Below are 27,007 nucleotides of genomic sequence, written 5' to 3'. Positions count from 1 at the left end.
ACTGGAAGCCCCACAATGTGGTAAAACAAAGTGGATAGGGGTGGGTCAGTCGGCTAGGGTTTCCTCATCTCACAGCTCTCGGGCACCCTGAGATTTGTCAGGGGCCTGTGAGTTGCTTGGATGATTTCAGCAAAGGAGCACCTGTACCTCAACGAGCACCAACTCTGCTATAGAGCACTTTGCACTGTGCAGAGTAAATAGCACCCACTGGCTGCATGCAAGTGTGTCAGAGAACTGCATTTGTTGTGCCTTTAAGGGTGACTGAACAAATGCAATGGTTGTCACACTGCAACAGACCTAATATACATTTGGCAATTCAAAATTAAGGCTCCATAAAAAAGGGACAAAAAGGATAAAACAATCTGAAAACCATGAAAAACTATTAAAAAATCAACTCAGGACAGTTATCAGTTTAAAAGCAAATTCTCTCCCTCCTTCAATTGAAGCTGAACAGCCACCACTTACCTGTGCAAACAAGAGATTTTAATCCACATCATCTAGACTTGGGCAGCAAACCTTTTTGAGCACTATGCCATCTGCAAGTGAAGTGAAGTATCCCTGACCTGATCTGGGTTCAGTTATATTTCTCCACTCCTGGATTATCTTCAACTTGGGCACGTCCATTCAAGAGATTGTTGGCACAAGTATTCGTAGAATTAGGTATTATTGTTTATATATTTGATTCCTTTTTTTACATTGCTACATCAGTTGCATTAACTCATAAAAAAATAAAGAAATATGATGTTTCTCCCCATAAATAAGAGTGATTATGCTATCACTGAGTCTTACTAGAAGTGCAGGATTTCACTCTATGTAAAGAACTTGATCTGGAAAATAATTTTGAAACAAAATTTAATGGCGAAGTATCCAAACACACCTTAGCCTGCGATGACTCGCTGCAAGGCCAAGATTCCGGCGGGAACCGCCACAGATGGTGCCTTGCCGGTCAACTTTAAAGTTTTTTTATTGTAGTAGAAAATAAATTTGATTGACTGCAGACAAAACAACAATAGATAACAAATAAGCTGTATCCCCCCCCCCCACACAAAAATCTGTGTCAATACATAAAAAAGCTGTATAGGCTTCTAGTTAACGTCAAATAACAAGGATACACTAGTCCTGTCAGAAACACATAATAGAAGGATATGCCTAACATGGTCTAACACAAATAATAGATTATGTACATATAAAGGAGTATCTGTATAGTCTGGATGCTTTGGGGAAAAGGACCATCCTCTTTAGCTAGGCATCTTGGGTTCAATTCTGAGAGATGCTTCATACATGCTTTCTTCATCCAACACTGAGCTATAGTCCAGCAAGTATTGAGCAGCCTAGAAAACAGCAGGAATATATATGTTTTTCATTTTTGTCATACTCTCTCAGGAGTGTTATTAAATGTTATTATTAGTTGTGTATGTCCTTTTTTCACACCTTTAAATCGTATGATGACATGAGGTTTTTATTCAGTTGAATTTTGGAGCCACATAAATCAAATATTCATTCTTATAATATAACATATTTGAGAACATTAGTCTTAGATGTTTGATATGGTAAATTATGCCACACTGAGGACATTTTCTTACAAAATAATATCAATGAATATTCCCTGTGAGAAGCAGCTGTGATAACACATCACGTCTTTAATGAGATTTGAGGAAAAATGGCTACCTTTGGCTGGTAGTCGATCTTATAAGCTGTCTGCTGGAACTGCCTGATCTCTCTGATGATGTGAGAAATCTGTGGATGAGTCAGAAAAGTGAAGAATTACAAACAAGCAGGAAATGACTGCTAATTTCACATGAAGGAGTGTGCACAAGCACAGCTGATTGAAACATAGTGAACCATAAATCTCACATTCACATTTACTGACAGTGGAGACCGGCTTACCATCCTCATCTTGGAAAAGTTGACCAGGTTGTCCTCAGTGTAGTTGGGCGTCCCCTCCTCGATGAAGGCCAGGTCGGTCAGGTACATCCCCAGGTAAGGAACACAGGGCGGGTCACAGCTGACGAAAAAGAGATGTACACAGTGGGATTTAGAGAGTGGCGTTATGTAAAGTGGCATTATTTAGAGACTCAGTAATTTGGGTGTCTTCTCATCAAGCACAACCAAAGAGAATTCAGTGTGCAAACAAACTTGTTTTTGCCTGCCAGATTATAGCGAATGAAATGCTTACTTCTTCAAAGCCTCCCTCAGGTTCTTAAACCTTCCCTCGGACGACACCAACTTCTGCAGCTTGTCTATCACCGTTTTTGTCTATGAGACAGAATTCAGACTTTGATTACAAACATGCCTTTGACAATATAGCCACTACATCAGCAATAATAAGGACTGTCAGGCAGGACTCAATGTCGTGTTTCTGCTGTTATTAGTAGAAGTACTCATTCAAAATAGCAAGGCATCTTTACTGACAGAGGATATTCAAGTTTTCAACTACTCAGTTAAAATGATGTCTCTTTTCTCACAGAGGGTTCTGATTCAAGTGTGTCTTGGGTATTATTACATAAGAGTAGATGATTTGACTGTGCACTTATGAATATGTAATAATGTGAAACATAGTTAACTGTAATATAGTGATATAGTGCGATATAGTTAACTGTTATAATCGATTTATGAATGCAGCCTGGCATTGAGGCCTGGGAGACGAGGCTCCGCCCACCTGCTTGGAGACCTTCATCCACGTCTTCTTGAGGCGGAAGATGGAGCTGCGGTTCAGGGAGGAGGTGATCTCCAGCACGGCGTTGTAGTTATGGAGACAGCGGCAGATGTCCGCCACCGCCACCCACTTCTCCATCACCACCACCCGCGTGTTCACATCCTCACAGCGCAGCATCTCTGTGGCGATCAGGTTACTGATCTTTTGGGGGGGGGGGGGGGGGGGGGGGGTTCATTGGATTAATTCAAGATTCACTCATTAATTCATTCATTCATAAAAGATTCACTAGCTAAATAGTTAGAAGTGAACATCGACAACCGTATCCCTGTGACTGGGTGTTCACAGTGCAACAGCTTAATGCATTCATAGCCTGCACTCCGGTACACTTTATCTCATGCTCAATAGCTGTATATAACACAGTGCAAGAGTTGTGTATAAATAATAGTTGTAGAGATCCACAGCCTGCACTCACGTACACTTGAACATGTATGTATCCTGCACTACTGTTGTTGTTTGTTTTATCACTACCGTTGGTTGGTATTTGTTGTTGTCAGGTTGTATGAAAGCACTATGAGAGACACATGGAATTGGTGTCAGATTCCTTGTATGATTCTTGTATGATTCTGATTCTTCCGGTTCTGATACATTCTCTGTTTTATTTTAGCAGCTAGATATGAATTGTGTCACGGCTGTCTATCAGGTGAAAGTAGGCCTAGTGGACACTGGATGTGCCAACAGAAGACTGCAGGCTCACATCTTCAGTGGAGCCCTGCTGTTGTGGCCTTGACCAGGGTATGTACCCTGAACTGATTAAGTAATTATTCATATATATTCACGGGTAATATGTAAGCTTTTGGAAGTAAATGAAACTTCCAAAAAAACCCAGTTCTTCATGAATCAAAGAGCTCACAACAAGTGAGCAATCTGCCAAACTTAGGTAACAACAGTCTCCTGTCTGTAATGCTTTGCTGTTGTGAAGTGGCTGGATCACTGGATCAGTCTGTGATCTACCACATTCCCAGTTATGTAGGTGTATTGTGTGTCTGGGTCATGGAGCAGGGATACGTACATCGTTAAAATGCTTGGTCGTTCTCATAATGTAGGGAGTCTTCTCATTTTTGTCGTTCTTCATCCAGCCCTGGCCAAAGAATTCCCTGGGGAAACAGGTGGTCACAAGGTATTTTTCATTGGCTCATTATTTTCACCTGTGTAACAGTGCTGCTCGGCATCTCTCATTCACAGGCCAGAGAAGGACATACATCAGGGATACATCTGTCAGTCAGGCAGTCTGTCTGTCTGTCTGTCTGCCTAACCTCACTCTCCCTCCCTCCCACACTCATTTTTAAGGCCTGTGTTTGACCCTTTCTCAATTTGCAGGCACACGTCTGCCTGTCTGTCCGCCTGCCTGTCTGGCTCATGACCTCCCAATAGGAAAGCACTCTCTCCCAACACTCACTCGTAAGTGATCTGCCTAGTTCTCTTGTCTCACACAGTCATACTTAAGGGATGGGTCTACCTGTCCGTTGGTCTCACACTCACTCGTAAGGGATGACTTTGAACACCAGGTGGTCCAGCAAGGTCAGCTGCTCTGCGATCTCCAGGGCGGAGTGGCACTCAAATGGCTCTGCCTTCTCCCCCTCGGCCTGTCCAATACACAGTCAGCACACACAGATTGACACACCCCCAATGCTACACAGACTCCACCCCCTCCATTACTGAAACAGAAAGAACAGATGGGGGGGTATCTTCTATTTTGCAGGGACAGCCCTTTCATTTTTAACTGTGCATGGTGAAAAAGCTCCTCCTGAATGCAGGTGAAGGCCTTCATTACAGAGGAATATATGGTTAAAAGCTTATCATGATGCTGAACTTGATCATACGCTGAGAGATTTTCATGCCAATTTTGCATTTGCCACCAAAGACTGCAATACCAACAAAACACCCCAATACCTTACTGGAAATATCCGCATGTGTATTTTATAAATGCATGCCTTAACCCTTTCGCATGTGACTTATTTTATGCTATGTAGCACGCGTGTTACGTTACATGGTTCATTATGTTTTCATTAGCATTAATACGCTTCTCATAGTTTTCACTGCCACATTTTCTTTACTTTGTAACGTTTTCCTCAAAGCTAACGTTAGCTAGAACTTTTCCAGTCTAGTGTTCTAATCACACTGGTTTGATTTGGTCAAAGGTGGTAAGGTGATAAGGTGCTGGGAAGCAAAGATATTGATCCTGGGCAATTGTATGCGCATGTTCTGGTATGCTGAATGTACAGATTCACTCACCAGCTGTGTCACTTCCTCCATGGTCATCTGGCTGTCACCTGGGTCTTCTTGAGTCAGAGTCCTGAGGAGACAAACCAGGTAATGCCACACCTGTACCATCAGGGAGTCAAACCAACACACAGCGTCATACCTGTACCTTCAGAGAGTCACACACAGTGTCACACCTGTACCTTCAGGTAGTCACACCAACACCGAGCGTCACACCTGTACCTTCAGGGAGTCACACCAACACACAGCGTCACACCTGTACCTTCAGAGAGTCACACCAACACACAGTGTCACTCCTGTACCTTCAGGGAGTCACACATACACACAGCGTCACACCTATACCTTCAGGGAGTCACACCAACAGACAGTGTCACTCCTGTACCTTCAGAGAGTCACACCAACACACAGTGTCACTCCTGTACCTTCAGGGAGTCACACATACACACAGCGTCACACCTATACCTTCAGGGAGTCACACCAACACACAGTGTCACTCCTGTACCTTCAGGGAGTCACACACAGCGTCACACCTGTACCTTCAGAGAGTCACAACAACACACAGCGTCACACCTGTACCTTCAGAGAGTCACACCAACACACAGTGTCACACCTGTACCTTCAGGGAGTCACACCAACACCGAGCATCACACCTGTACCTTCAGAGAGTCACACATACACACAGCGTCACACCTGTACCTTCAGGGAGTCACACACAGTGTCACACCTGTACCTTCAGAGAGTCACACCAACACCGAGCATCACACCTGTACCTTCAGAGAGTCACACATACACACAGCGTCACACCTGTACCTTCAGGGAGTCACACACAGTGTCACACCTGTACCTTCAGCAAGTAACACACAGTGCCACACCTGTACCTTCAGAGAGTCACACCAACACACAGCGTCACACCTGTACCTTCAGGGAGACACACCAACACACAGCGTCACACCTGTACCTTCAGAGAGTCACACATACACACAGTGTCACTCCTGTACCTTCAGGGAGTCACACCAACACACAGTGTCACACCTGTACCTTCAGAGAGTCACACACAGTGTCACACCTGTACCTTCAGAGAGTCACACACAGTGTCACACCTGTACCTTCAGGGAGTCACACATACACACAGTGACACACCTGTACCTTCAGGGAGTCACACATACACACAGTGTCACACCTGTAACTTCAGGGAGTCACACCAACACACAGTGTCACACCTGTACCTTCAGAGAGTCACACCAACACACAGTGTCACACCTGTACCTTCAGGGAGTCACACACAGTGTCACACCTGTACTTTCAGGGAGTCACACCAACACACAGTGTCACACCTGTACCTTCAGGGAGTCACACACAGCATCACACCTGTACTTTCAGGGAGTCACACACAGCATCGCACCTGTACCTTCAGGGAGTCACACAAATACACAGTGCCACACCTGTACCTTCAGAGAGTCACAGCGTCACACCTGTTACTTCAGGGAGTCACACACAGCGTCACACCTGTACCTTCAGGGAGTCACACACAGCGTCACACCTGTACCTTCAGGGAGTCACACCAACACACAGTGTCACACTTGTACCTTCAGGGAGTCACACCAACACACAGTGTCACACCTGTGCCTTCAGGGAGTCACACACAGCGTCACACCTGTACTTTCAGGGAGTCACACCAACACATAGCATCACACCTGTACCTTCAGAGAGTCACACCAACACATAGTGTCACACCTGTACCTTCAGGGAGACACACCAACACACAGAGTCACACCTGTACCTTCAGAGAGTCACACCAACACACAGAGTCACACCTGTACCTTCAGGGAGTCACACCAACACACAGCGTCACACCTGTACCTTCACAAGTTCACACCAACACACAGCGTCACACCTGTACCTTCAGGGAGTCACACCAACACACAGAGTCACACCTGTACCTTCACAAGTTCACACCAACACACAGCGTCACACCTGTACCTTCAGGGAGTCACAATAACACACAGAGTCACACCTGTACCTTCACAAGTTCACACCAACACACAGCGTCACACCTGTAACTTCAGAGAGTCACACACAGTGTCACACCTGTACCTCCAGGGAGTCACACACAGTGTCACACCTGTACCTTCAGAGAGTCACATCAACACACAGAGTCACACCTGTACCTTCACAAGTTCACACCAACACACAGCGTCACACCTGTAACTTCAGAGAGTCACACACAGCGTCACACCTGTAACTTCAGAGAGTCACACACAGCGTCACACCTGTACCTTCAGAGAGTCACACACAGTGTCACATCTGTACCTCCAGGGAGTCACACACAGTGTCACTCCTGTACCTTCAGGTAGTCACACCAACACACAGTGTCACACCTGTACCTTCAGGTAGTCACACCAACACACAGTGTCACACCTGTACCTTCAGAGAGTCACACATACACACAGCGTCACACCTGTACCTTCAGGGAGTCACACCAACACACAGTGTCACACCTGTACCTTCAGAGAGTCACACACAGTGTCACACCTGTACCTTCAGAGAGTCACACCAACACACAGTGTCACATCTGTACCTTCAGAGAGTCACACCAACACAGTGTCACACCTGTACCTTCAGAGAGTCACACCAACACACAGTGTCACTCCTGTACCTTCAGGTAGTCACACCAACACACAGTGTCACACGTGTACCTTCAGAGAGTCACACACAGTGTCACACCTGTACCTTCAGCAAGTAACACACAGTGTCACACCTGTACCTTCAGAGAGTCACACACAGTGTCACACCTGTACCTTCAGCAAGTAACACACAGTGTCACACCTGTACCTTCAGAGAGTCACACACAGCGTCACACCTGTACCTTCAGGGAGTCACACCAACACACAGTGTCACACCTGTACCTTCAGAGAGTCACACAGAGTGTCACACCTGTACCGTCAGGGAGACAGAGTGTCACACCTGTACCGTCAGGGAGACACAGTGTCACACCTGACCCTTCAGAGAGTCACACCAACACCGAGCGTCACACCTGTACCTTCAGAGAGTCACACCAACACACAGCGTCACACCTGTACCTTCAGAGAGTCACACCAACACACAGTGTCACATCTGTACCTTCAGGGAGTCACACATACACAAAGCGTCACACCTGTACCTTCAGAGAGTCACACATACACAAAGCGTCACACCTGTACCTTCAGAGAGTCACACATACACAATGTGTCACACCTGTACCTTCAGGGAGTCACACCAACACACAGCGTCACACCTGTACCTTCAGAGAGTCACACACAGTGTCACACCTGTACCTTCAGAGAGTAACACACAGCGTCACACCTGTACCTTCAGAGAGTCACACACAGCGTCACACCTGTACCTTCAGGGAGTCACACCAACACACAGCGTCACACCTGTACCTTCAGAGAGTCACACACAGCGTCACACCTGTACCTTCAGAGAGTAACACACAGCGTCACACCTGTACCTTCAGAGAGTCACACACAGCGTCACACCTGTACCTTCAGAGAGTAACACACAGCGTCACCCCTGTACCTCCAGGTTACAACAGGCTACAACTCTGAAGGGCTAGTTGTAGTTATACTATAGGTTTAAAGGTGTAGTTAGGACACAGCTCTGAAGGTGTAGTTAGACTATAGCTTTAAAGTTATAGTTAGAAGACAGCTCTGAAGGTATAGTTAGAATATAGTTTTAAAGGTGTACTTGGGACACAGTTCTGAAGTTGTAGTTAGACTATAGCTTTAAAGGTATAGTTAGGACACAGCTCTGAATGTGTAGGTAGCCTATAGCTTTAAAGGAGTAGTTAGGACACAGCTCTGAAAGTGTAGTTTGGTGTCCGCTCTACCTGATAATGTTGGCAGCTGCTTTCCTTTCCTGAGTCAGGAGTTCAGGATCGTGGATCACCTCCTCTAGGAAACTGATGACCTTCACCTTCAGGTCAGTGCTGCTCTCAAAGTCCTGGGGTCAACGGACAGAACGACAGACCCTCAACAGCAGGACTGCAATGTGGGCAACCACAGACAGGGAAACGAGCACATGCACACAGATGCCCAGGAGGGGGCGCTGTACCTGAGAGTGCTTGGACACCCAGTGGCGCAGGACGTTGAGAACTCGATTGGTTGCCGCCCTCCTGATGATGAACTCTTTGTCTCCGTTCCTCTGGTCCGTGGGAAACCCTGCGAACAGCACAGACACATGCTCTGGGATTCACACATACCCTGTACTGTCAGTAAAATTCAACAAGCCTGCCTCTGAAATGCCAGTGAAAACCAAATCTTTCATGATTGGATACATGGCAACAGTGTGGTATACTGATCAGCTGAACTTACAACCACATCGTTTTCAAACCTCGGGTCAGAAGCTACTGTGGGCCTTGGGCACAGTACTCAACTGAAACTATTTGAGTACATTTCCAGCTGCCTAAATGGATGTGTCATAAGGATCATGTACAGTACTGGGCACTATGTATATCCTAACTGCTACGCATGTAAATTCTGTAAATCTGTATGCTTTCTTCAGTGTTTTCCAAATGTATTACAATTGTTTCATTGTATCCCTTGATTTTTAGCCATTCTCATATTAGTCTTGTTATATACAGTATGTGATTACTTAATTTTGTTATTAATATCATTTTGATAATGTATAACTAACATCACTGTCCCTGTGGCATTTAATTCATATTCTGGCCTTCTACAGAGCCTTGGAAAATTGGCTTCTCAAGGAGAGTGTATTAGTATTGTTACTGTATTAATATAAAGATAAGCCAAAAGTCCACAAAATAAAAGCTCAAAGTGGGCCTTCAAACCATGGGCTTTGCAGAAAGAAGAGCTTGGGGGATATCTTATAAGATTTCTGCCAATGAAGGCAGGGATTCTGTCTCAGTTTGTCAAAGGATTTGTTAAACTGCTCTCTCTTTCTCTCTCTCTCCCCCTCTGCCTCACTCTCCCCCCCTCCCTTTCTCTCTCTCTCTCTCTCTCTCTCTCTCTCTCTCAAACTGAAATTTAAACCAAGACAAGCTTTACTGGCATGACCACACAGATGTACAGCATTGACAAAGCAATTTTAACATAAATCTGCAAACAAAGTGATGTATTTCAATGTAGTTTTACCTATCTCTGTGTCTTATCTCTCTTTCCCTCGCCTCCCTCCCTCTCTCTTCCTCCTCTCATTACCTCTCTCGATCTCTCTTTTGCCTCTTTCTCCCTCCCCCTCTCTTTCTTTCTCTCTCTCTCCCTCTCTTTTTCTCTCTCCCTCTATCTCTCTCTCCGGTCCGCTTCCCCCCCCCCTCTCCCTCCCTCTCTCTCTCCCTCCCCCCTCCCTCTCTCTCCCTTCCCCCCCTCCCTCTCTCTCTCCCTCTCTTTTTCTCTCTCCCTCTCTCTCTCTCTCTCTCCCTCCCTCCCTTTCTCTCTCCCTCTCTCCCTCTCTCTCTCCCTCCCTCTCCTTCTCTCTCGCCCTCCCCCCCCCCACATTTCTCTCTCTCTCCTCTCCTTCTGAGCGTGCTCCCTGGCAGACTCACCTGTGCCAGCCAGGGACATGCGGCGGTACTTCTCCTTTGTGGGCGTGCCCTCGTTGGCGCCGGCCGTGGCGATGGCAAAGGCGGAGGCGGCGGACAGGGCGCTGCGGTTATTGTCCAGCTCCCGGCAGGAGGACACCACCATGCCGTTATTGTAGGAGAAGAGGGAGAACTCTGGGGAGCAAGACGGTGGGGGGGGGGGGGGGGGGGGGGGCACCTGTGAGAACGCTCAGCTCAGGTGAGGCTGACCATGGAGATGACGTCATACCAGAACGTCTGCATTAAAGAACTTCCCACCGTCATCTCCCATGCGTGATTACTATCAAAATGAGCTGAAGTGATATGAAAAGAACGAGGAGATGGAAGCAATGTGCATACCGAATGGTTTTACAATTTATAGGGTTTTCTATTGGAAACATTTTGGCATGTTGTTTCCAAGCGACGTATCCCAAGTATATAACCCATTCTGCGTCTTAATATGAAATGAATAAAGTTTCATCCCTTAACCACCCATGTGATAACAAAATGCAGAAAGGTCTGCTTACAAACAAAAACAATTTGTTGCATACATGAAGTTTTCTTTATGACAACATTTATTTCACCCAAATGCTTGACAGAAATTAATGTGTCAGAAAAAATTTTGCAGTGACAACATAACTGAAACAGAACTATCTTACAGTGTCAAAAAATGTGTTTGTATCTACAGTGTTTTACTGGACTGTTGCTAAAGCATTTACCTCCCAGTATAATGAAAGGATTTTGAGGAAATTAGCAACTATCTATTTTGATATTAAACTCACTTTGATAGAGAATATTCTCCAACTTTATTTTTATTTTTAAAATATACATCCTACAGCATCCAGCAGAGGGCAGAATGAGACCAATCAAGAAACATGGCTGGTTTTTTCTGCCTCCTGTTCCAGTCTTTCAGGTCACCAGCCAGACGTTACCTGAAGCTACAAAGTTGTGCCTCAAAGTAGGTATTTAACAACAAAGAATTGCCTCTGCAAATTAGAACAGTTCCCCTCTAATTGAAGTTCCCTTCAGCACCATGTTGATTTTCACCACGCTTGCATTTTAGCATGTTAGCATTGCATGTCAGGCCCAGGAGAGGAGCTGGTGATGCAGCACAGGATGTGGTGGTTAGCCATGCCAAACTCGGAGACAGCCTGCCCCACGGCAATGACTGTGCTCACACACGCCTGCCACCGGGGGTGGCAGAGAGGCACACAGATGGTTGCTAAGGTACAAGCTTTCCCGCCACCTACTCACACACGGATCCGCCGGTGCTGCCAGCAAACCGCATGTCTCTGCGGAGCGCGGGGAGATCCTCCTGAATCGATCTCCACACCAAGAGACACGCCGCAACAGAGACACAACTCACCATCCCCACCCTCACTCAGAGAGACCACACACCAACCACACCCTACCCTCACACACCAACCACACCCTACCCTCACACACCAAGCACACCCTACCCTCACAGAGAGACCACACACTAACTACACCCTACCCTCACACAGAGAGACCACACCCTACCCTCACACAGAGAGACCACACCCTACCCTAACAGAGAGACCACACACTAACCACACCCTACCCTCACACACACCAACCACACCCTACCCTCACACACCAAGCACACCCTACCCTCACAGAGAGACCACACACTAACTACACCCTACCCTCACACAGAGAGACCACACCCTACCCTCACACAGAGAGACCACACCCTACCCTAACAGAGAGACCACACACTAACCACACCCTACCCTCACACACACCAACCACACCCTACCCTCACACACCAAGCACACCCTACCCTCACAGAGAGACCACACACTAACTACACCCTACCCTCACACAGAGAGACCACACCCTACCCTCACACAGAGAGACCACACCCTACCCTAACAGAGAGACCACACACTAACCACACCCTACCCTCACACAGAGAGACCACACCCTACCCTAACAGAGAGACCACACACTAACCACACCCTACCCTCACAGAGATACCACACACTAACCACACCCTACCCTCACACACCAACCACACCCTACCCGCACACACCAACCACACTCTACCCTCAGGGAGACCACACACTAAGCACACCCTACCCGCACACACCAACCACACTCTACCCTCAGGGAGACCACACACTAAGCACACCCTACCCGCACACACCAACCACACTCTACCCTCACTCAGAGAGACCACACACCAACCACACCCTACCCTCACACAGAGAGACCACACACCAACCACACCCTACCCTCACAGAGATACCACACACTAACCACACCCTACCCTCACACACACCAACCATACCCTACCCTCACACACCAACCACACCCTACCCTCACACAGAGAGACCACACACCAACCATACCCTACCCTCACACACCAACCACACCCTACCCTCACACAGAGAGACCACACACCAACCATAATCTACTCTCATACGGAGAGACCACACACTAACCACACCCTACCATCACACAGAGACCACACACCAACCACACCCTACCCTCACACACTAACCATAGCCTACTATCCATACCCTAACTATAGACCCGCTTTTCCCAGATAATGAAACAAAATAATTGATCAGATTAAAATCCACCATCATTGCCATTATTTCTGACAGACACCCACCCTGAGATGAAAATGAGTGAATGTCTGTGCTGTTTGACCATTCATAACTCAGCTTTTTGGCTGCTGAGAGATGAGCAGGTGTCAGGCCAGCATGAGGGGAGGTGTTTTTTTTCCCCACACTGATGCCAGTAAAACTCTGTGACACCCTCGCCCTCTGAGACAAGGCCTACCTGAGGAGTTTTTGCATTTGAGGTTTTTTGGGGTGGTGGGGGACTTGGTGGGGGATGTTTCTGTCTCGGCTTCGTCACTCTGGACCTGGTCGTCACACTCCTCTGTCTCGGAGATGTCTGAGTGAGAGCACAGAGAGATGGTAATGCCTTCACATACGTGTATATTCACATTTCAGTCAGTCACATGTCAGTTAGCCAAAGTGCCTAACAAAACAGAAACAGTAAGTACATCTGATCACAATATTTAATACACTACTCAACGATATGACAGGTTATTACTTTATTTATTAGCTAACATTTTGCCTGCATATGCCACTAGGAAGGTATAACCCCTGTGCAAGTTTTGAAGTAAATGTCAGTTCTTCAGATTCTGGTCTCTGGCTGTGCTGATGATTCTCTGACAGCTGTCACTCAGACCGGATACCAGGGTGCCTGCTACCATTAGCCTCTGAGGCTGACGCATTAGCCTATCAGGAGAAACAAACCCAGAGCATGCTGGAATTGCACCACAAAATAAAACTTCAACCTTTGAATACTGTCCCAGACTTTATGCTGGAATGTAGATTGGGTACTTATTAGAATCAATTTTTTGAAAACCAAATCTATCACAAAACACAAAAAAGGACATCCAATTAAGAGAAGTCCCACCCCCGCTGATAAACTCGTTAATGATGTAATGGTAAGTCGCTGTCTTGTGGTTTGATGCACTGCACTGCTATGGTTTGCTAATAGATGGCCAGCTAATTATCCAGCATGGTAACATGACATTACATTACATTATGTCATTTATCAGATGCTCTTACCCACAGTGTCTTCCAAATAAGTGCATCACTATACTAAGAGTAGTTATCGAGAAGTATTACAAGAGGTCAGTAAGATGCAACAAGATGAGTTAAGTGCTAAACTAGTGTAGAGGTTTTTTTATAGAGAATAGAGATAGGATAGATAGGATAGATAGAGGTAGAGAGGAAGGTAGACTAGAGATACAACTTAAAAAGATGAGTTTTCACCTTTCTCTTGAAGCCACCCTGTCTGTTGTACGAATCTCAGCAGGAAGCTGATTCCACCAGTGTGGTGCCAGTACTGAGAAGAGGTGGGGCTGAGAGATGCTGTCCTTGTATTTCAGGACACAGAGGTGACCCGAGGTAGCAGAGCGCAGTGCTCTTACTGCCTTGACACCCAGCTAGTTATCCAGCATGCTAACACACTCTAAACTAGTATTCCACACGCTAACAGATAGCCAGCTAGTTATCCAGAGGGTTAATAGATGCCCAGCTAGTTATTCAGCATGCTAACAGACACTCATAGCTCGGCGCTCACCTTGCTTGCAGAGCGAGGATTCCTCCACCCTGTCTGTCTTGCCGTCGGCCTCGTCGGAGATCCTGTTGGCCGCGGTGCTAGACACGTAGAGCTTGTTGATATCCAGCGTGGTCTTGCTGAAGGGGGACATGGTGGAGTACATGGCCGCGTAGCCGTTGGGGGAGCAGCCGAGAGCGGCCAGGTCCAGGGCCTTGCCCCCCGTGATGATGGGGATGTTGAGGGACAGCTTGCGTCGGCGGTTCGGGGACGAGGACTTGGTGATGGAGAGGGGAGGTGGGGATGAGAACTTGCGGCTGGCGCGGGGTGACTTTGGGGGCTCCCCATAGAGGAGTTTGTTGTTCTGGCTGCTGGCGAAGAACAGCTCCAGGGATCTGGGTGGAGGGAGGAACAGCGAGCTTTACCCTCTTTGCCTTTGGAATATAACCATTCTCTTTGGCTTTTCACAAAAAAAAAACAACTATTAAACCTATTCAAGGAAAAGCTTGTCTCTGTGTAGCTTCGCCTCAAAAAGTGTACAATATGATCTGTCTGAAAAGACAGAATGAGGTGACAGGAACATGATAAAAAAAAAGGTAGAACTAGTCACAAGAGTTGACACAGCAGAAACTGCGCACTTTTGTTTAACGTTGCAGAGAGAGAGCAGCCCCCTCATGAGTGCCCAGAAATAGCCCATCTGGCGCCAGTTGCGGGTGGCAGCCGAACGGAGGTGGCCGGGGACCGATGGGCTCCGCATGGAGTTGGCGGGTGGGAACATCCAGAGTTGCAGAAAGCGCCAGAATAAATATTTAATGCCACAGATTCTCTGCGGATGGCTGGAAGGAGAAAGAGGGCGGGGTCCCTGTGAAACGGCGGCTGGTTGCCGTGCCAACGGTCACCGTGATGGAGGCGGTGGTGGTGGTGGTGGTGGTGGAGGGGTCTTGGTGAGAGGCCTGGTCAGATGGGAGCCAGGACCAAAGGAGACTGTGGCTTTCTCCGTGGCGTACAGACAGGAGCACACCGCTATGAGCACCCCCCACCCCCGCTACCACCCTGTCTTCAACCTCTCCTCAACTTCCCTGTCACATGTCACTCACAGGTAATGTAATGAAGGTAAGACAGAGTGAGAGGGTGCCCCACATGTCCACCTGTTCAAAAAAGTACCCTTTTTCCACACACCAGCTCATTTTACCCCTTTCCCACTGTAGAGCTGAAACCAGGGAAGCTCATTATACCCTTTCCCATTGTAGAGCTGGAACCAGGCTGGCTCATTATACCCTTTCCCACTGTAGGGCTGGACCCAGGCTGGCTCACTATACCCTTTCCCACTGTAGAGCTGAAACCAGGGAAGCTCATTATACCCTTTCCCATTGTAGAGCTGGAACCAGGCTGGCTCATTATACCCTTTCCCACTGTAGGGCTGGACCCAGGCTGGCTCATTATACCCCTTTCCCACTGTAGAGCTGAAACCAGGGAAGCTCATTATACCCTTTCCCATTGTAGAGCTGGAACCAGGCTGGCTCATTATACCCTTTCCCACTGTAGAGCTGGAACCAGACCGGCTCATTATACCCTTTCCCACTGTAGAGCTGGAACCAGACCGGCTCATTTTCTCCCTTTTCTACTGTAGAGCTGGAACCAGGCTGGCTCATTATACCCTTTCCCATTGTAGAGCTGGAACCAGGCCGGCTCATTATACCCTTTCCCACTGTAGAGCTGGAACCAGACCGGCTCATTTTCTCCCTTTTCTACTGTAGAGCTGGAACCAGGCTGGCTCATTATACCCTTTCCCACTGTAGAGCTGGAACCAGGCCGGCTCATTATACCCCTTTCCCACTGGAGAGCTGGAACCAGCCTGGCTCATTATACCCCTTTCCCACTGTAGGCAGGTAACAATGGTGGTCGTCCTCAGACAAAGATGACTCCAAAACCATTCATCTTTAGGTATGTATCACAATAAGAGTCAAAACTCTCATGGTTAAAAATGGCTAAATAATAAAACAAGAACTTGGAGGTATAAGGCTCGATTAGACAGGTATGAGAGACTAAGTAACATAAGAAAACTTGTGAAAATTAAGATCTTACAAATGTGTGTGCTTTGTTTTTTTTAGCAGAACTCATGCTGCATGTGGGGCGGACTCACCGGGCCGGGATGGCGCTGATGGGCTTCTTGTAGATGGTGATGAGTTTGTCCAGCACCACGTCAGCGCTGGTGAACACCCTGTAGGAGTGCAGGAAGGTGTTGAGGAAGTCGATGGACAGGAAGCGGAGGTCGGTCAGCCGTTCCAGCAGCCGCTCCACGCTGGCGTAGCGGATCTGCAGCACTTTGCACGAGTTCATCATCTTGCTGAAGCGGATGTCCACGTCGTCGCAGTACAGGCTGGTGTCCGACCTGCTCACGGGACACACACCAAATATGTGCAGGTGTCATCAGATCATGCCGAAGAACAATGGCCAAAGGGGCAAATTATTCTTTCCTGTGGCTCATTGCTTTTCTTGCTAAATGAAGTGTTTCAGCACAGAGTACAACACAGTGCTTTACAGTGTAAAGTGAACTCACGTCATACATTTCATGGGCGAACATGTTTATACTATTACACACACACACACACACACACACACACATTTACACATGTATGCACACACATACACACACACACACACACACACACACACACACACATACACACACACACATATGCACACAGACACACACACAGGCACACACACATGCGTCAACAGGTTAATGCTGTTAATGCCATGGTGGTGTCAGGAGTGGACTCACTTGATCATCTGTGGCACTGTGACTTTGGAGTTCTCTTCAAAGGCATTCATCATCAGGCCATTACAGCGGATGTTATCAATACACTGTGAGAGAGAGAGAGGGAGAGAGAGAGAGAGAGAGAGAGAGAAAGAGAGAGAGAGGAAGAGAGAGGGAGAGAGAGAGGGAGAGTGAGAAAGAGAGAGAGGTAGAGATAGAGAGAGAGAGAGAGAGAGAGAGAGAGGCAGAGAGAGAGAGAGGTAGAGAGAGAGTGGGAGAGAGAGAGAGAGGGAGGCAGAGAGGGAGAAAGAGAGAGAATGAGGGAGAGAGGGAGAGAAAAGAGAGGGAGGGAGAGAGAGAGGGAGGCAGAGAGAGGGAGAGATGGAATGAGAGAGAGGGAGGGAGAGAGAGAGGGAGGCAGAGAGAGGGAGAAAAGAGAGAGAATGAGGGAGGGAGAGAGAGATGGAGTGAGAGAGAGGGAGGGAGAGAGGGAGAGAGAGACAGAAGAAGAGGGAGAGAGAGAGAGCAGGAACAAGGGGGACAGAGTGAAATAGAGGGAGAGGAAGTGGCAGATGAGTACAGAACAGGCCAGATGGGAAGAATTCGGCATCCAGGAACACTGCGTCACTGCCACCGCGTGAGGAGCACAGCTCGCTGACCCACCTGGCTGATGTCACTCGTCCAGGCAGATTTCTCCTGCCGCGAGGATGCCACCAGGATGATGGTGAAGGACGGGCTGTCTTTCGGTTCCACCACAACCTTGAAGTCCAGGTGTTCCATGTCCTGCCCACTCTTCTCTGGTTTGGCTTTGGTAAGGAAAAAACAGGAACAGGGGTAGATTAAACAACTGCACCTTTTTTTAATCAACTTTATGTGCTTATTTTTTTTTTTTTTTTTATTACATGAGCAAGTAGATGTAACTGTCTTACGTGAAGCTGATTAACTGCCCCGCTAAAATCAGCCAAAAGTTAAAAAAGAAAAAATTAAGTTAAATAAAAATTAAAAAGTAAAATGCATGGTACACACGTTCGTCCTCTGTGCCCTCCGGCTCCTCCAGCAGCGTGGAGTCGATGAGCGAGACCACCCCGTTCTGGGACAAACACAGGTGAAGCAAAACACATTTAAACCCTGACACTCTCACAGCTTACTACACAGTGCATAATTATGGTCAATTACAGAATGCTGCATATTTACGTTACTGTAAATTATGACAATGTTACCCTTCAATCTCATAAACATGCTATAACATATCTTTTAACAGGCTAATTTGCCATAAGATTCAGTGATCCAATCAGACTTTGGGTAAGGTTTATCTCAACATCTCAGTAACATTTTGCCTTTGAATAATATCTCGTGCTTTAGCAGAAATACAGCACTTAATTCCCAGCCGCATGTTAATTATGTGTGAGAACAGATGCGTGGAGACTGTGTGTGCGTGTGTGCATGTGTGTGTGTGTGTGCGCGCGCTTATGTGTGTAAACTTCTTTATGTATGTGCATATGTGTGTATCTGTGAGTGCTTATGTGATTGCAATTTTATGTGTGGGTGCTGGTGTGTGTGTGTGTGCGTGTGTGCGTGTGTACATGTGTAAATGTGTGTGTGTGTGTGTGTGTGTGTGTGTGTGTACATGTGTAAGCCTCAGCGGTTGGGTCCCACCTTGGTGAGGTGCAGTTTGCCGCCAGAGCCTCTGGTGCAGATGATCAGGTGCTTAGAGAAGAGGAAACACTGTCTCTCTCCCTCCTTCTTCAGGGACAGGGAGCCCAGCCGGCCACGTGTAATCTTGCCCTTCTCACTCATCGGGACCTGGATGAGAGACCCTGCGGGGGGTGGGACACAGCAGCACACAGTCAGAGGCCGTGTGTGTGTGCATGCGTGTGTGCATGTGCGTGTGTGCATACCTGTGTGCATGCGTGTGTGCGTGCATGCGTGCATGTATGTGTGCATGTGTGTGTGTGTGTGTGTGTGTGTGTGTTTGTGTGTGTGCACGTGTGGGCATATTTGTGTGTGTGTCTGTACATAAGTGTATGTGCGTGTGTGTGTGTGTGTGTGTGTGTGTGTGTGTGTGTGTGTGTGTGAGAGACTGTGTGTGTGTGTGTGTGTGAGACTGTGTCTGTGCGTGTGTGTGAGACTGTGTCTGTGTGTGTGCCTGCATATGCATTGTGTGTTAGAGAGAGTCCCTGTTTCAGAGTCACAGCAAGCATGAGGGGGTGATGACCTGTGAGTCACAATGACAGCTCAAAGTCAGCTCTGTGTAGTACAGTGCATGTGTGAGAGTCACAGGAAATATGAGAGTCACAGTGCCACGAGTTGAGTGCCCTCTGGTTATCTTGGCCAGTTTGAAAGAGGGCTGATGGAGTTTAGTGGTTTCTCCGCTTTTCTACTCTTTGTTGTCTACAGGGCTGCCATAGCTCCCACACTGAGTAATGGTGACATTCACATCCTTGACTTAAACTCACTTTTGGGCTGCCTAGTAACTGTCTAATTACAAAATTTCAAAATCAGACAGTCAGGCCACTTTTCAGTGCACGCTGTTTTTCAGAGGCAGGTAATATTAGGCCTTTAGTTAATTCTCCCCCCGGTGGTGGTGGATGATAACTGACCCGTATGGAGGGGAGGAGGGATAACAAAAGGATCTGTGAGGCTGTCTTTATCTGTCAGCTCCGCCTCTCCTTCCGAGGAGAGGATCCACAAGGTATAGGACGGTGATGGTTGGTCATCAAATTGCATGTTCCACCAAGATCACTATGCTCTGCAACCATGGGGCAAGCGACTGTCCCATACCCACTACTCTGAGCCTTAATGCTTATCTGTGCGGGTCCCTCAGTGGTGGGAATGAACTCCCCATGTAGATCTCTTGCCAGCTTCCAATGCAGACTTTAGACCCACCTCTTTCAGACTGCATCTCCGTTCCGCCTCAATCCCCATCCCCTAGCACCTGCTACTTGTATTACTGTTTATTTAACGTGTAACATGGCGATGTGATTTGAATTCTGTGATCTAGTCACTGATGTATGGGAGTGTACCTAGCTTCCCTTTCTTCACTTGTGGTAGGGCTTGAATAGCGTTATGCTCACACTGGTCTGTGAGTGTTGTCAGCCTGGTCTGACACTTCTGCTCATTCAACTTGAATGGATACACTTCTGTTCTCTTGTGCTGGAAGTCGCTCTGGATAAGGGCATCTGATAAGTTTACATTTACATTTATTCGTTTGGCAGATGCTTTTATCCAAAGCGATTTACAAGTGAGGTAGAGTACAACCCAAGCAAAAAACCATATGGAGTCAACAATATTAGAAGCGCTGCATGACCAGGTTTCAGTGGTTGGCCAGATGAGGTACAAGCTAGCTGCTAGAGATAACGAGTGCGTTAAACCATTAGATTACATTTTTTATAGTTTAATAGGAGACAGTTTGAGACATGAGACGTTCCTTTAGGGGGTAGTGTTTCAGGTGCTCAGGTGAGAGCAGAGGAGCTGTGTCTTCAGGTATTTGTTGAAGACAGAGAGGGACTCGGCAGAACAGATTAAGTGTGGAAGTTCATTCTACCATTGGGTGACAATGGTGGAGAATGTTCTGGATAGTGATTTTGCATTGTGATGCAATGGGACCACCAGACACCGTTCGGTAGCAGAGCATAATGGCTGGGAGGGAACATAGGCTTGTAGTAGTATGAGTGCAATGTATTGCAATGGAGGTGGGATTACCTTGTCTGACGAAGGTCTGGCTGGTGTCCAGCAGAACTTCACATCCCTCCACGATCATGCGCTCAATGGCCAGGTTCTTCCTGATATTCTCTGTCTCGCTGACCTCATCATGCATGATCCTGTGCGAAGAAAGTCAGCACTTCATCTCAGCGATGTGAGGAGACTGAAGACTCTTCTTTACACTGACAGTAAATGAACTACTGTGAAAAGCATTTCTCTACTCAGGAGAACAAAAATGACACATGGGCATTCAGGTGTGTTGAGATATTTGCAAATTTAGCCTTTTTTGTGTTTTAGGAAAAGTGCAACATTCACTGTGACAGCAGATATGCTAGGCATCTTTGCAAAGAGACGGATAGTGTAGGTAAGGTGAGGTCTACCTGGACAGCTCCTCCAGCTTCGACTTGGCGTAGTCCAGGCTGTTTCTCTCCACGTGCTCGTGGGGGGTGTGGGCGAGGAGCTCATGGAGGGTCAGAATGTAGCGGGGGATCTGCACGGGGACATGGAGATGAATGAGACAAGAGGGCTCCTGAAATACACAGCCTCCCCCCACCCACTCCAGCCCCCCCCCCCCCCCCCTCCACCACGCTCCTTAAAGTGGTTGTAACGCAGAGGGGACACCCACACAGGAGCTCAAGATGCAGGCTGGATGGGGACGGTCTCTTAGACTCATCAGCACCAATTTATCACCTCCGCTGCATGGCTCTGAGCAGGCCCCAACGGACCCGCTGAAACTGCACACCTTGCCAAAAAGAAAAAAAAAAAGACCCTCGCAGAGGAGCAAGTCTGCGCACCACTGCTATAAGTGGTTATTAAAAAAAGAGATAATGGGAGAACTTCAGCAGCGAGGGTGAGACATAAATCTCTGCAATGAGAGTAAAGTGTAATTGTAGGGAGTCAGGGAGACTGTGGGTACCCAGGGGGCTTTTAAGTCTCCACCCCCCCCCCCCCCCCCCCAAAGCCTTTTATGTTTTGTTCATTTCCGTGGGTGACTCATTTAAGTGTTGCTTTTCTCATTGCTTGCATATCATGAGCTCTATGACTGCACTTAAGTTTGTGAGTCAAACCTGAGGAAGACTGACAGGGTGGATCGAGTTGTTCCAGGGGTCTCAGTCACAGCAGTGTGAGAGCCGAGAGAGAGAGAGAGAGATGGGGGCGTGTGTGTGTGTGTGCTCACCTGGAACATGGGGTAGGTGAGAAAGGTCTCCAGGGTCCGCTCTTCGCAATCTGGCTTGGCCTCGTACTGCTTCAGCAGCTTGTCGAAGTCCCGGTTCTGCTTACAGTGGGCCAAGATCTGCAGGCTGTACTGATGGTTGCGCACAAACTCCTGGTAGATGTTCAACATCGGCAACAGGATGTCGAAGAGGTCGGCTACAGTTGGAGGAGCAATTCACATTAGCCACCAAAAGAGGGCACTCTAAAGGACCAACACAGGTGTGTAATCACTATATACAACAAGATGCATAATTTTACTTCTGAATTTCCTTGTCCTACACTCATTGACAACAAGACTGATGAAATCTACACAGCAAGGAAAACACTTTAATGGTAATGAATTATTGAGTATCTAAATTAAATCTGTAGGACACAATAATTTATTGCTGCTCAACAGCTTGATTGGTTCTATATAATGACTGGTCCTCTCTGATCTGGCAGCTTTACTGAACTCCATGAGTCCTGTCATCCTATGGAACAGGGACCCCGCATCAATACAGTGCCCCCTGCTGGCCGCAGCCAGGAGGGGGTAGACAGATTGAATGCTCTCACCCAGCACTAAGGTTGGCCAGCTTGCGATCCTTGCTTTTAGCCCCTGGTAGAATATCTGATGCAGGAACATGATGGTCTCACTGCAGAACAAGCACAGAGCACATTCTCCATGAGTACATTTCCATAAAGGAAAAATACCTCTCTGAGCTGTACCATATAAATAACCAAATATGTGCGCGTGCATGTGTGTCCTACAAGCTCATGCACACAGCTGTGTGTATGTATTTCAACAAGCATGTGTGTGTATGTGGGTGTGTGTCTGCCAGCATGTGCAAATATTTGTGTGTGTCTGCAAGTGTATGTGTGTGTGCGTGTGCATGTTTGAGTACATGTGTGTGTTCAAGCGAGAGAGACTATCTCTAGTCTACCTTCCTCTCTATCTATCTCTATCTATCCTATCTATCCCTATTTTAAAAAAAAAGCACTAGCTTAGCACTTAACTTAGTATCGTACTGAGCTCTTGTAATACTTTGTGATAACGACTCTTAGCGTAGCAATGCTCTGGGTAAGAGCGTCTACTAAATGAAGTAATGTAATGTAATGTAATGTAAGAGACACACACACACATGTGTGCGTCTGCATGAGTGATTTGGAGGGCATGCTGCACTCTGTCGTACCTGTTGAGGAATATGCTGCTGACGTCGTCGTGGGTGATGGGGGGCTTCTTGGAGCTGGCGGCCATGCGCAGCGGCCGCAGAAAGTTGTTGACTAGGATGTGCAGCTGCTGCACGTACTCGGCCTCCGCCTCCAGCATGCTGAACACCACCTGGTTGCGTTTGCGCATGCTCTCCGCGTGCGGCGAGCGGATGTAGTCCTGGATGATGGTCTTCCACTTCCTGCGGCACATCCAGCCTCTCAAGAAGCTCTGCACCTGGCAGAGGACGGGGCAGAGGGTTTCAGCACACACGCCCAACACACCCCAAGCACACAAAGCGCACACAACCAACCATGTTCCTCCATTCAGAGTCTCGTATGGAGCTTGAGGATAAACTTCAATACATTCACGCACACACACACACACACACTCACACACACACACGCACACACACACGCACACACACACACACACACACACACACACATACACACACACACACACACACATACACACAGACACACATACACACACACACACACACACACTCACACACACACACACACACACACACACACACACACACGCACACACACACACACACACGCACAAAGAGCAAGGATGTCCTCTATTGCAGCTGGAGGGGCCATGATGAACAAGCACTTCTACATCCAAATTCAGCACTGCATGAAAGCCATGGGCTTCTCTCAGGCCCTGTCTACTGGGTGCTTGAAGCAACTGAAATGCTACTGTAGCAGTAACCTGTACCATTTTTCATATATCTGGTATTCAGGGCACTAACCCCCAACCTTTCAGTATCAGGGCACACACAGAGAGCCTTGGATGAGTCCGCTTACTTTCTTGATCTTCTTGATTTCCGAGTCATCGTCGTTGGGCGCCACCGTTGGGTTGGACTGGATCTTCTCGTTGTCTTTCAGCAGCCCGGCAATCTGGAGCAAACACCCAAGACAGCAGCCAAGTCAACGCTTTCTGACTCCTCGCCACCAGACCGACCCGCTGACTGCGCGAAAATGAGTTCAGTGCTCGTCAAGAGCCGCCGGCAGCAAAGCGTGGTGTTACTATTAGCGCTATCCGTTAATTTGGCTGACGCAGTTACATCAGGGGTGATGCACGGTGAGGGCCACAATCATGTGCCATACAGCACGCTGACAACCGAAAGAGGGACGCAGAACAACCGGGATTAATGCGCCGGGGTGTGGGGGGGGGGGGGGTGTTATGAAAGAGCGGGGATCAGCCCGTCACAATATGAGTGTAAGTGTCTCCGTTTGCTTTGTATTGACTGAAAGAGTTCATTATCATGCTTCGAAGGAGGCTGCAACAGGTACAATAGCGCCCACCTCATGCATATTCATCACAGCATTTCATTTCCAGCCTCACATTTGCACATTAAAGTGAAATGACTATTTGATCTGCTTTATAAAGAATACAGCACGGGGGTAAGGAGATAAGAAGTGTGGCTCATAGCAGACACCATTAGACCTCAGTCCCTGTGCCTGACCAAAGACAGCTGTCTGTAACAGGCCCTGCTTATTCTCAAAATTCCAATTAAGAGTGTCTGAATTCAAACCTCATTCACGGACGACAGGGCCTTTGAACGCACCTTCATAGTTGCATATCTGCTCAAACCTGCCGGACTGTGTTGTAGCAGGCTGAAAATTCTGGAACAGAACTCTGCTTGTGCAATCAGCTGGGCTTCCTGCTCCAGTGTCAGGAAATACTGGGAAGACATACTGAGCGGTCATTAAAGTTGAATCAAATAAAATTACCTCTGATTTTAGGCGTTCGATTTCTATTTCCCCATCCTCTATCTGTTGTCGAAGTTGCTTAGCAACCGTTTTCTCTGTCTCCACAATCTGGAGGAGATGGAGATACTTCTGCATAAGGGTCTCGTGCTCGGTGGCCAGGTTCCTGTAACTGAACACATATGCATACATGCAGGCATGAGACACACACACACTTTTTAATATCTTAGATTTTTAATATCAACATGCTGTCAGCGTACTTTCTCACTGTTACAACCAAAACCACCAGAACATTGTTACTCTATTGGTCAACGCAGCTACCCTAATATTGATCACTGATAAATACTGCCAAATGCTTACAGCACTGACTAACATCATAGCTATCACAGATCTGACCAACAGTCCAACACTATTAGAAATCTGACCACTTCTACACTATTACAGTACTGACCTACATTCTCACTATCACAGAACTAACTGGCCCTGCCACACTGTTACAGTGCTGACTGGCCCTGCCACGCTGTTACAATAGTGACTGGCCCTGCCGCGCTGTTACAGCCCTGACTGGCCCTGCCACGCCTTTACAGTAGTGACTGGCCCTGCCACGCCGTTACAGCACTGACTGGCCCTGCCACACTGTTACAGCGCTGACTGGCCCTGCCACGCCGTTACAGCCCTGACTGGCCCTGCCACGCCTTTACAGTAGTGACTGGCCCTGCCACGCCGTTACAGCGCTGACTGGCCCTGCCACGCCGTTACAGCACTGACTGGCCCTGCCACGCCGTTACAGCACTGACTGGCCCTGCCACGCTGTTACAGCGCTGACTGGCCCCGCCACGCCGTTACAGCGCTGACTGGCCTGTTATAGTGCTGGCTGGCCCTGCCACGCTGTTATAGCGCTGACTAGCCCTGCCACGCTGTTATAGCGCTGACTGGCCCTGCCACGCTGTTACAGTGCTGACTGGCCCTGCCACGCCTTTACAGTAGTGACTGGCCCTGCCACGCCGTTACAGCACTGACTGGCCCTGCCACGCTGTTACAGCGCTGACTGGCCCTGCCACGCTGTTATAGCACTTACTGGCCCTGCCACACGGTTACAGCACTGACTGGCCCTGCCACGCTGTTACAGCACTGACAGGCCCTGCCACACGGTTACAGCACTTACTGGCCCTGCCACACGGTTACAGCACTGACTGGCCCTGCCACGCTGTTACAGCGCTGACAGGCCCTGCCACAAGGTTACAGCACTTACTGGCCCTGCCACACGGTTACAGCACTGACTGGCCCTGCCACGCTGTACTGACCATGAACTCAAGCAGAGCAGAGGATGCATTCTTTAACAGGGAAATGTACAGTGCACGTTGACACTTCCTGTAGGGTAAGCAGGCTTTCCTCCAGATGGTCCAAACCACTTTCATTCTTTCTCTGGTTAGCTGGACCTAGTGGACTGCAGCCGTGTAAGCCCACAACTAAGTAACTCTTAACCAGAAGGTTGCCAGTTTGAATCTCAGGTGTGCAAGCTGCTGTTGCACCCTGTCCAGCTCTGTGAATGGATGGCCCGCAAATGGAAACTTATGTATGTTGCCACTTCATAAGGGCATCTGATAAGCAAACAAATAATGACATATTTAATGTCATATTTAATACTGAACACAGTTCCTCATAACATGATTATCTACACATCGAATTCACTGTTTTTATCATTTTAAACTTTTGCTGATTTGGGATAAAAATATTCATATGCCCAGATTTAGAAATGCTCCAGGGGGTCGTGTGGTGCACAACCAGTGTAGATCCATGCGCAATGCCCTGCATCACATTA

The 27,007-nt window shown here is 47.8% G+C and overlaps 1 protein-coding gene across 1 annotated transcript in view; it reads right to left on the bottom strand.

The window, feature by feature from the left end:
* Positions 1 to 433: 433 nt before the first annotated feature.
* The window catches only part of LOC118782281 (ras-specific guanine nucleotide-releasing factor 1-like), a 43,754-nt gene continuing 17,180 nt past the window's right edge, over positions 434 to 27,007 (bottom strand). Inside the window, exons 3-27 of the mRNA XM_036535589.1 lie at positions 25,210 to 25,357; positions 24,280 to 24,372; positions 23,445 to 23,698; positions 22,828 to 22,907; positions 22,238 to 22,431; positions 21,441 to 21,550; positions 21,061 to 21,179; positions 19,015 to 19,175; positions 18,385 to 18,448; positions 18,022 to 18,164; positions 17,383 to 17,465; positions 16,741 to 16,989; positions 14,622 to 14,992; positions 13,302 to 13,418; positions 10,476 to 10,646; positions 9,029 to 9,135; positions 8,805 to 8,917; positions 4,949 to 5,009; positions 4,196 to 4,299; positions 3,726 to 3,810; positions 2,660 to 2,857; positions 2,177 to 2,256; positions 1,888 to 2,005; positions 1,669 to 1,737; positions 434 to 1,331 (exon numbers count right to left, since the gene is read on the bottom strand). Coding sequence (XP_036391482.1) covers positions 1,239 to 1,331; positions 1,669 to 1,737; positions 1,888 to 2,005; positions 2,177 to 2,256; positions 2,660 to 2,857; positions 3,726 to 3,810; positions 4,196 to 4,299; positions 4,949 to 5,009; positions 8,805 to 8,917; positions 9,029 to 9,135; positions 10,476 to 10,646; positions 13,302 to 13,418; positions 14,622 to 14,992; positions 16,741 to 16,989; positions 17,383 to 17,465; positions 18,022 to 18,164; positions 18,385 to 18,448; positions 19,015 to 19,175; positions 21,061 to 21,179; positions 21,441 to 21,550; positions 22,238 to 22,431; positions 22,828 to 22,907; positions 23,445 to 23,698; positions 24,280 to 24,372; positions 25,210 to 25,357 — 3,385 coding nt within the window. The 3' untranslated portion in view covers positions 434 to 1,238. The remainder of the gene's footprint in view (positions 1,332 to 1,668; positions 1,738 to 1,887; positions 2,006 to 2,176; positions 2,257 to 2,659; positions 2,858 to 3,725; positions 3,811 to 4,195; positions 4,300 to 4,948; positions 5,010 to 8,804; positions 8,918 to 9,028; positions 9,136 to 10,475; positions 10,647 to 13,301; positions 13,419 to 14,621; positions 14,993 to 16,740; positions 16,990 to 17,382; positions 17,466 to 18,021; positions 18,165 to 18,384; positions 18,449 to 19,014; positions 19,176 to 21,060; positions 21,180 to 21,440; positions 21,551 to 22,237; positions 22,432 to 22,827; positions 22,908 to 23,444; positions 23,699 to 24,279; positions 24,373 to 25,209; positions 25,358 to 27,007) is intronic.

This window comes from Megalops cyprinoides, chromosome 8 (assembly GCF_013368585.1).
Source record: "Megalops cyprinoides isolate fMegCyp1 chromosome 8, fMegCyp1.pri, whole genome shotgun sequence".
NCBI classification, from domain to species: Eukaryota; Metazoa; Chordata; class Actinopteri; order Elopiformes; family Megalopidae; genus Megalops; species Megalops cyprinoides.
This window is presented reverse-complemented; position numbering and strand designations above follow the sequence as displayed.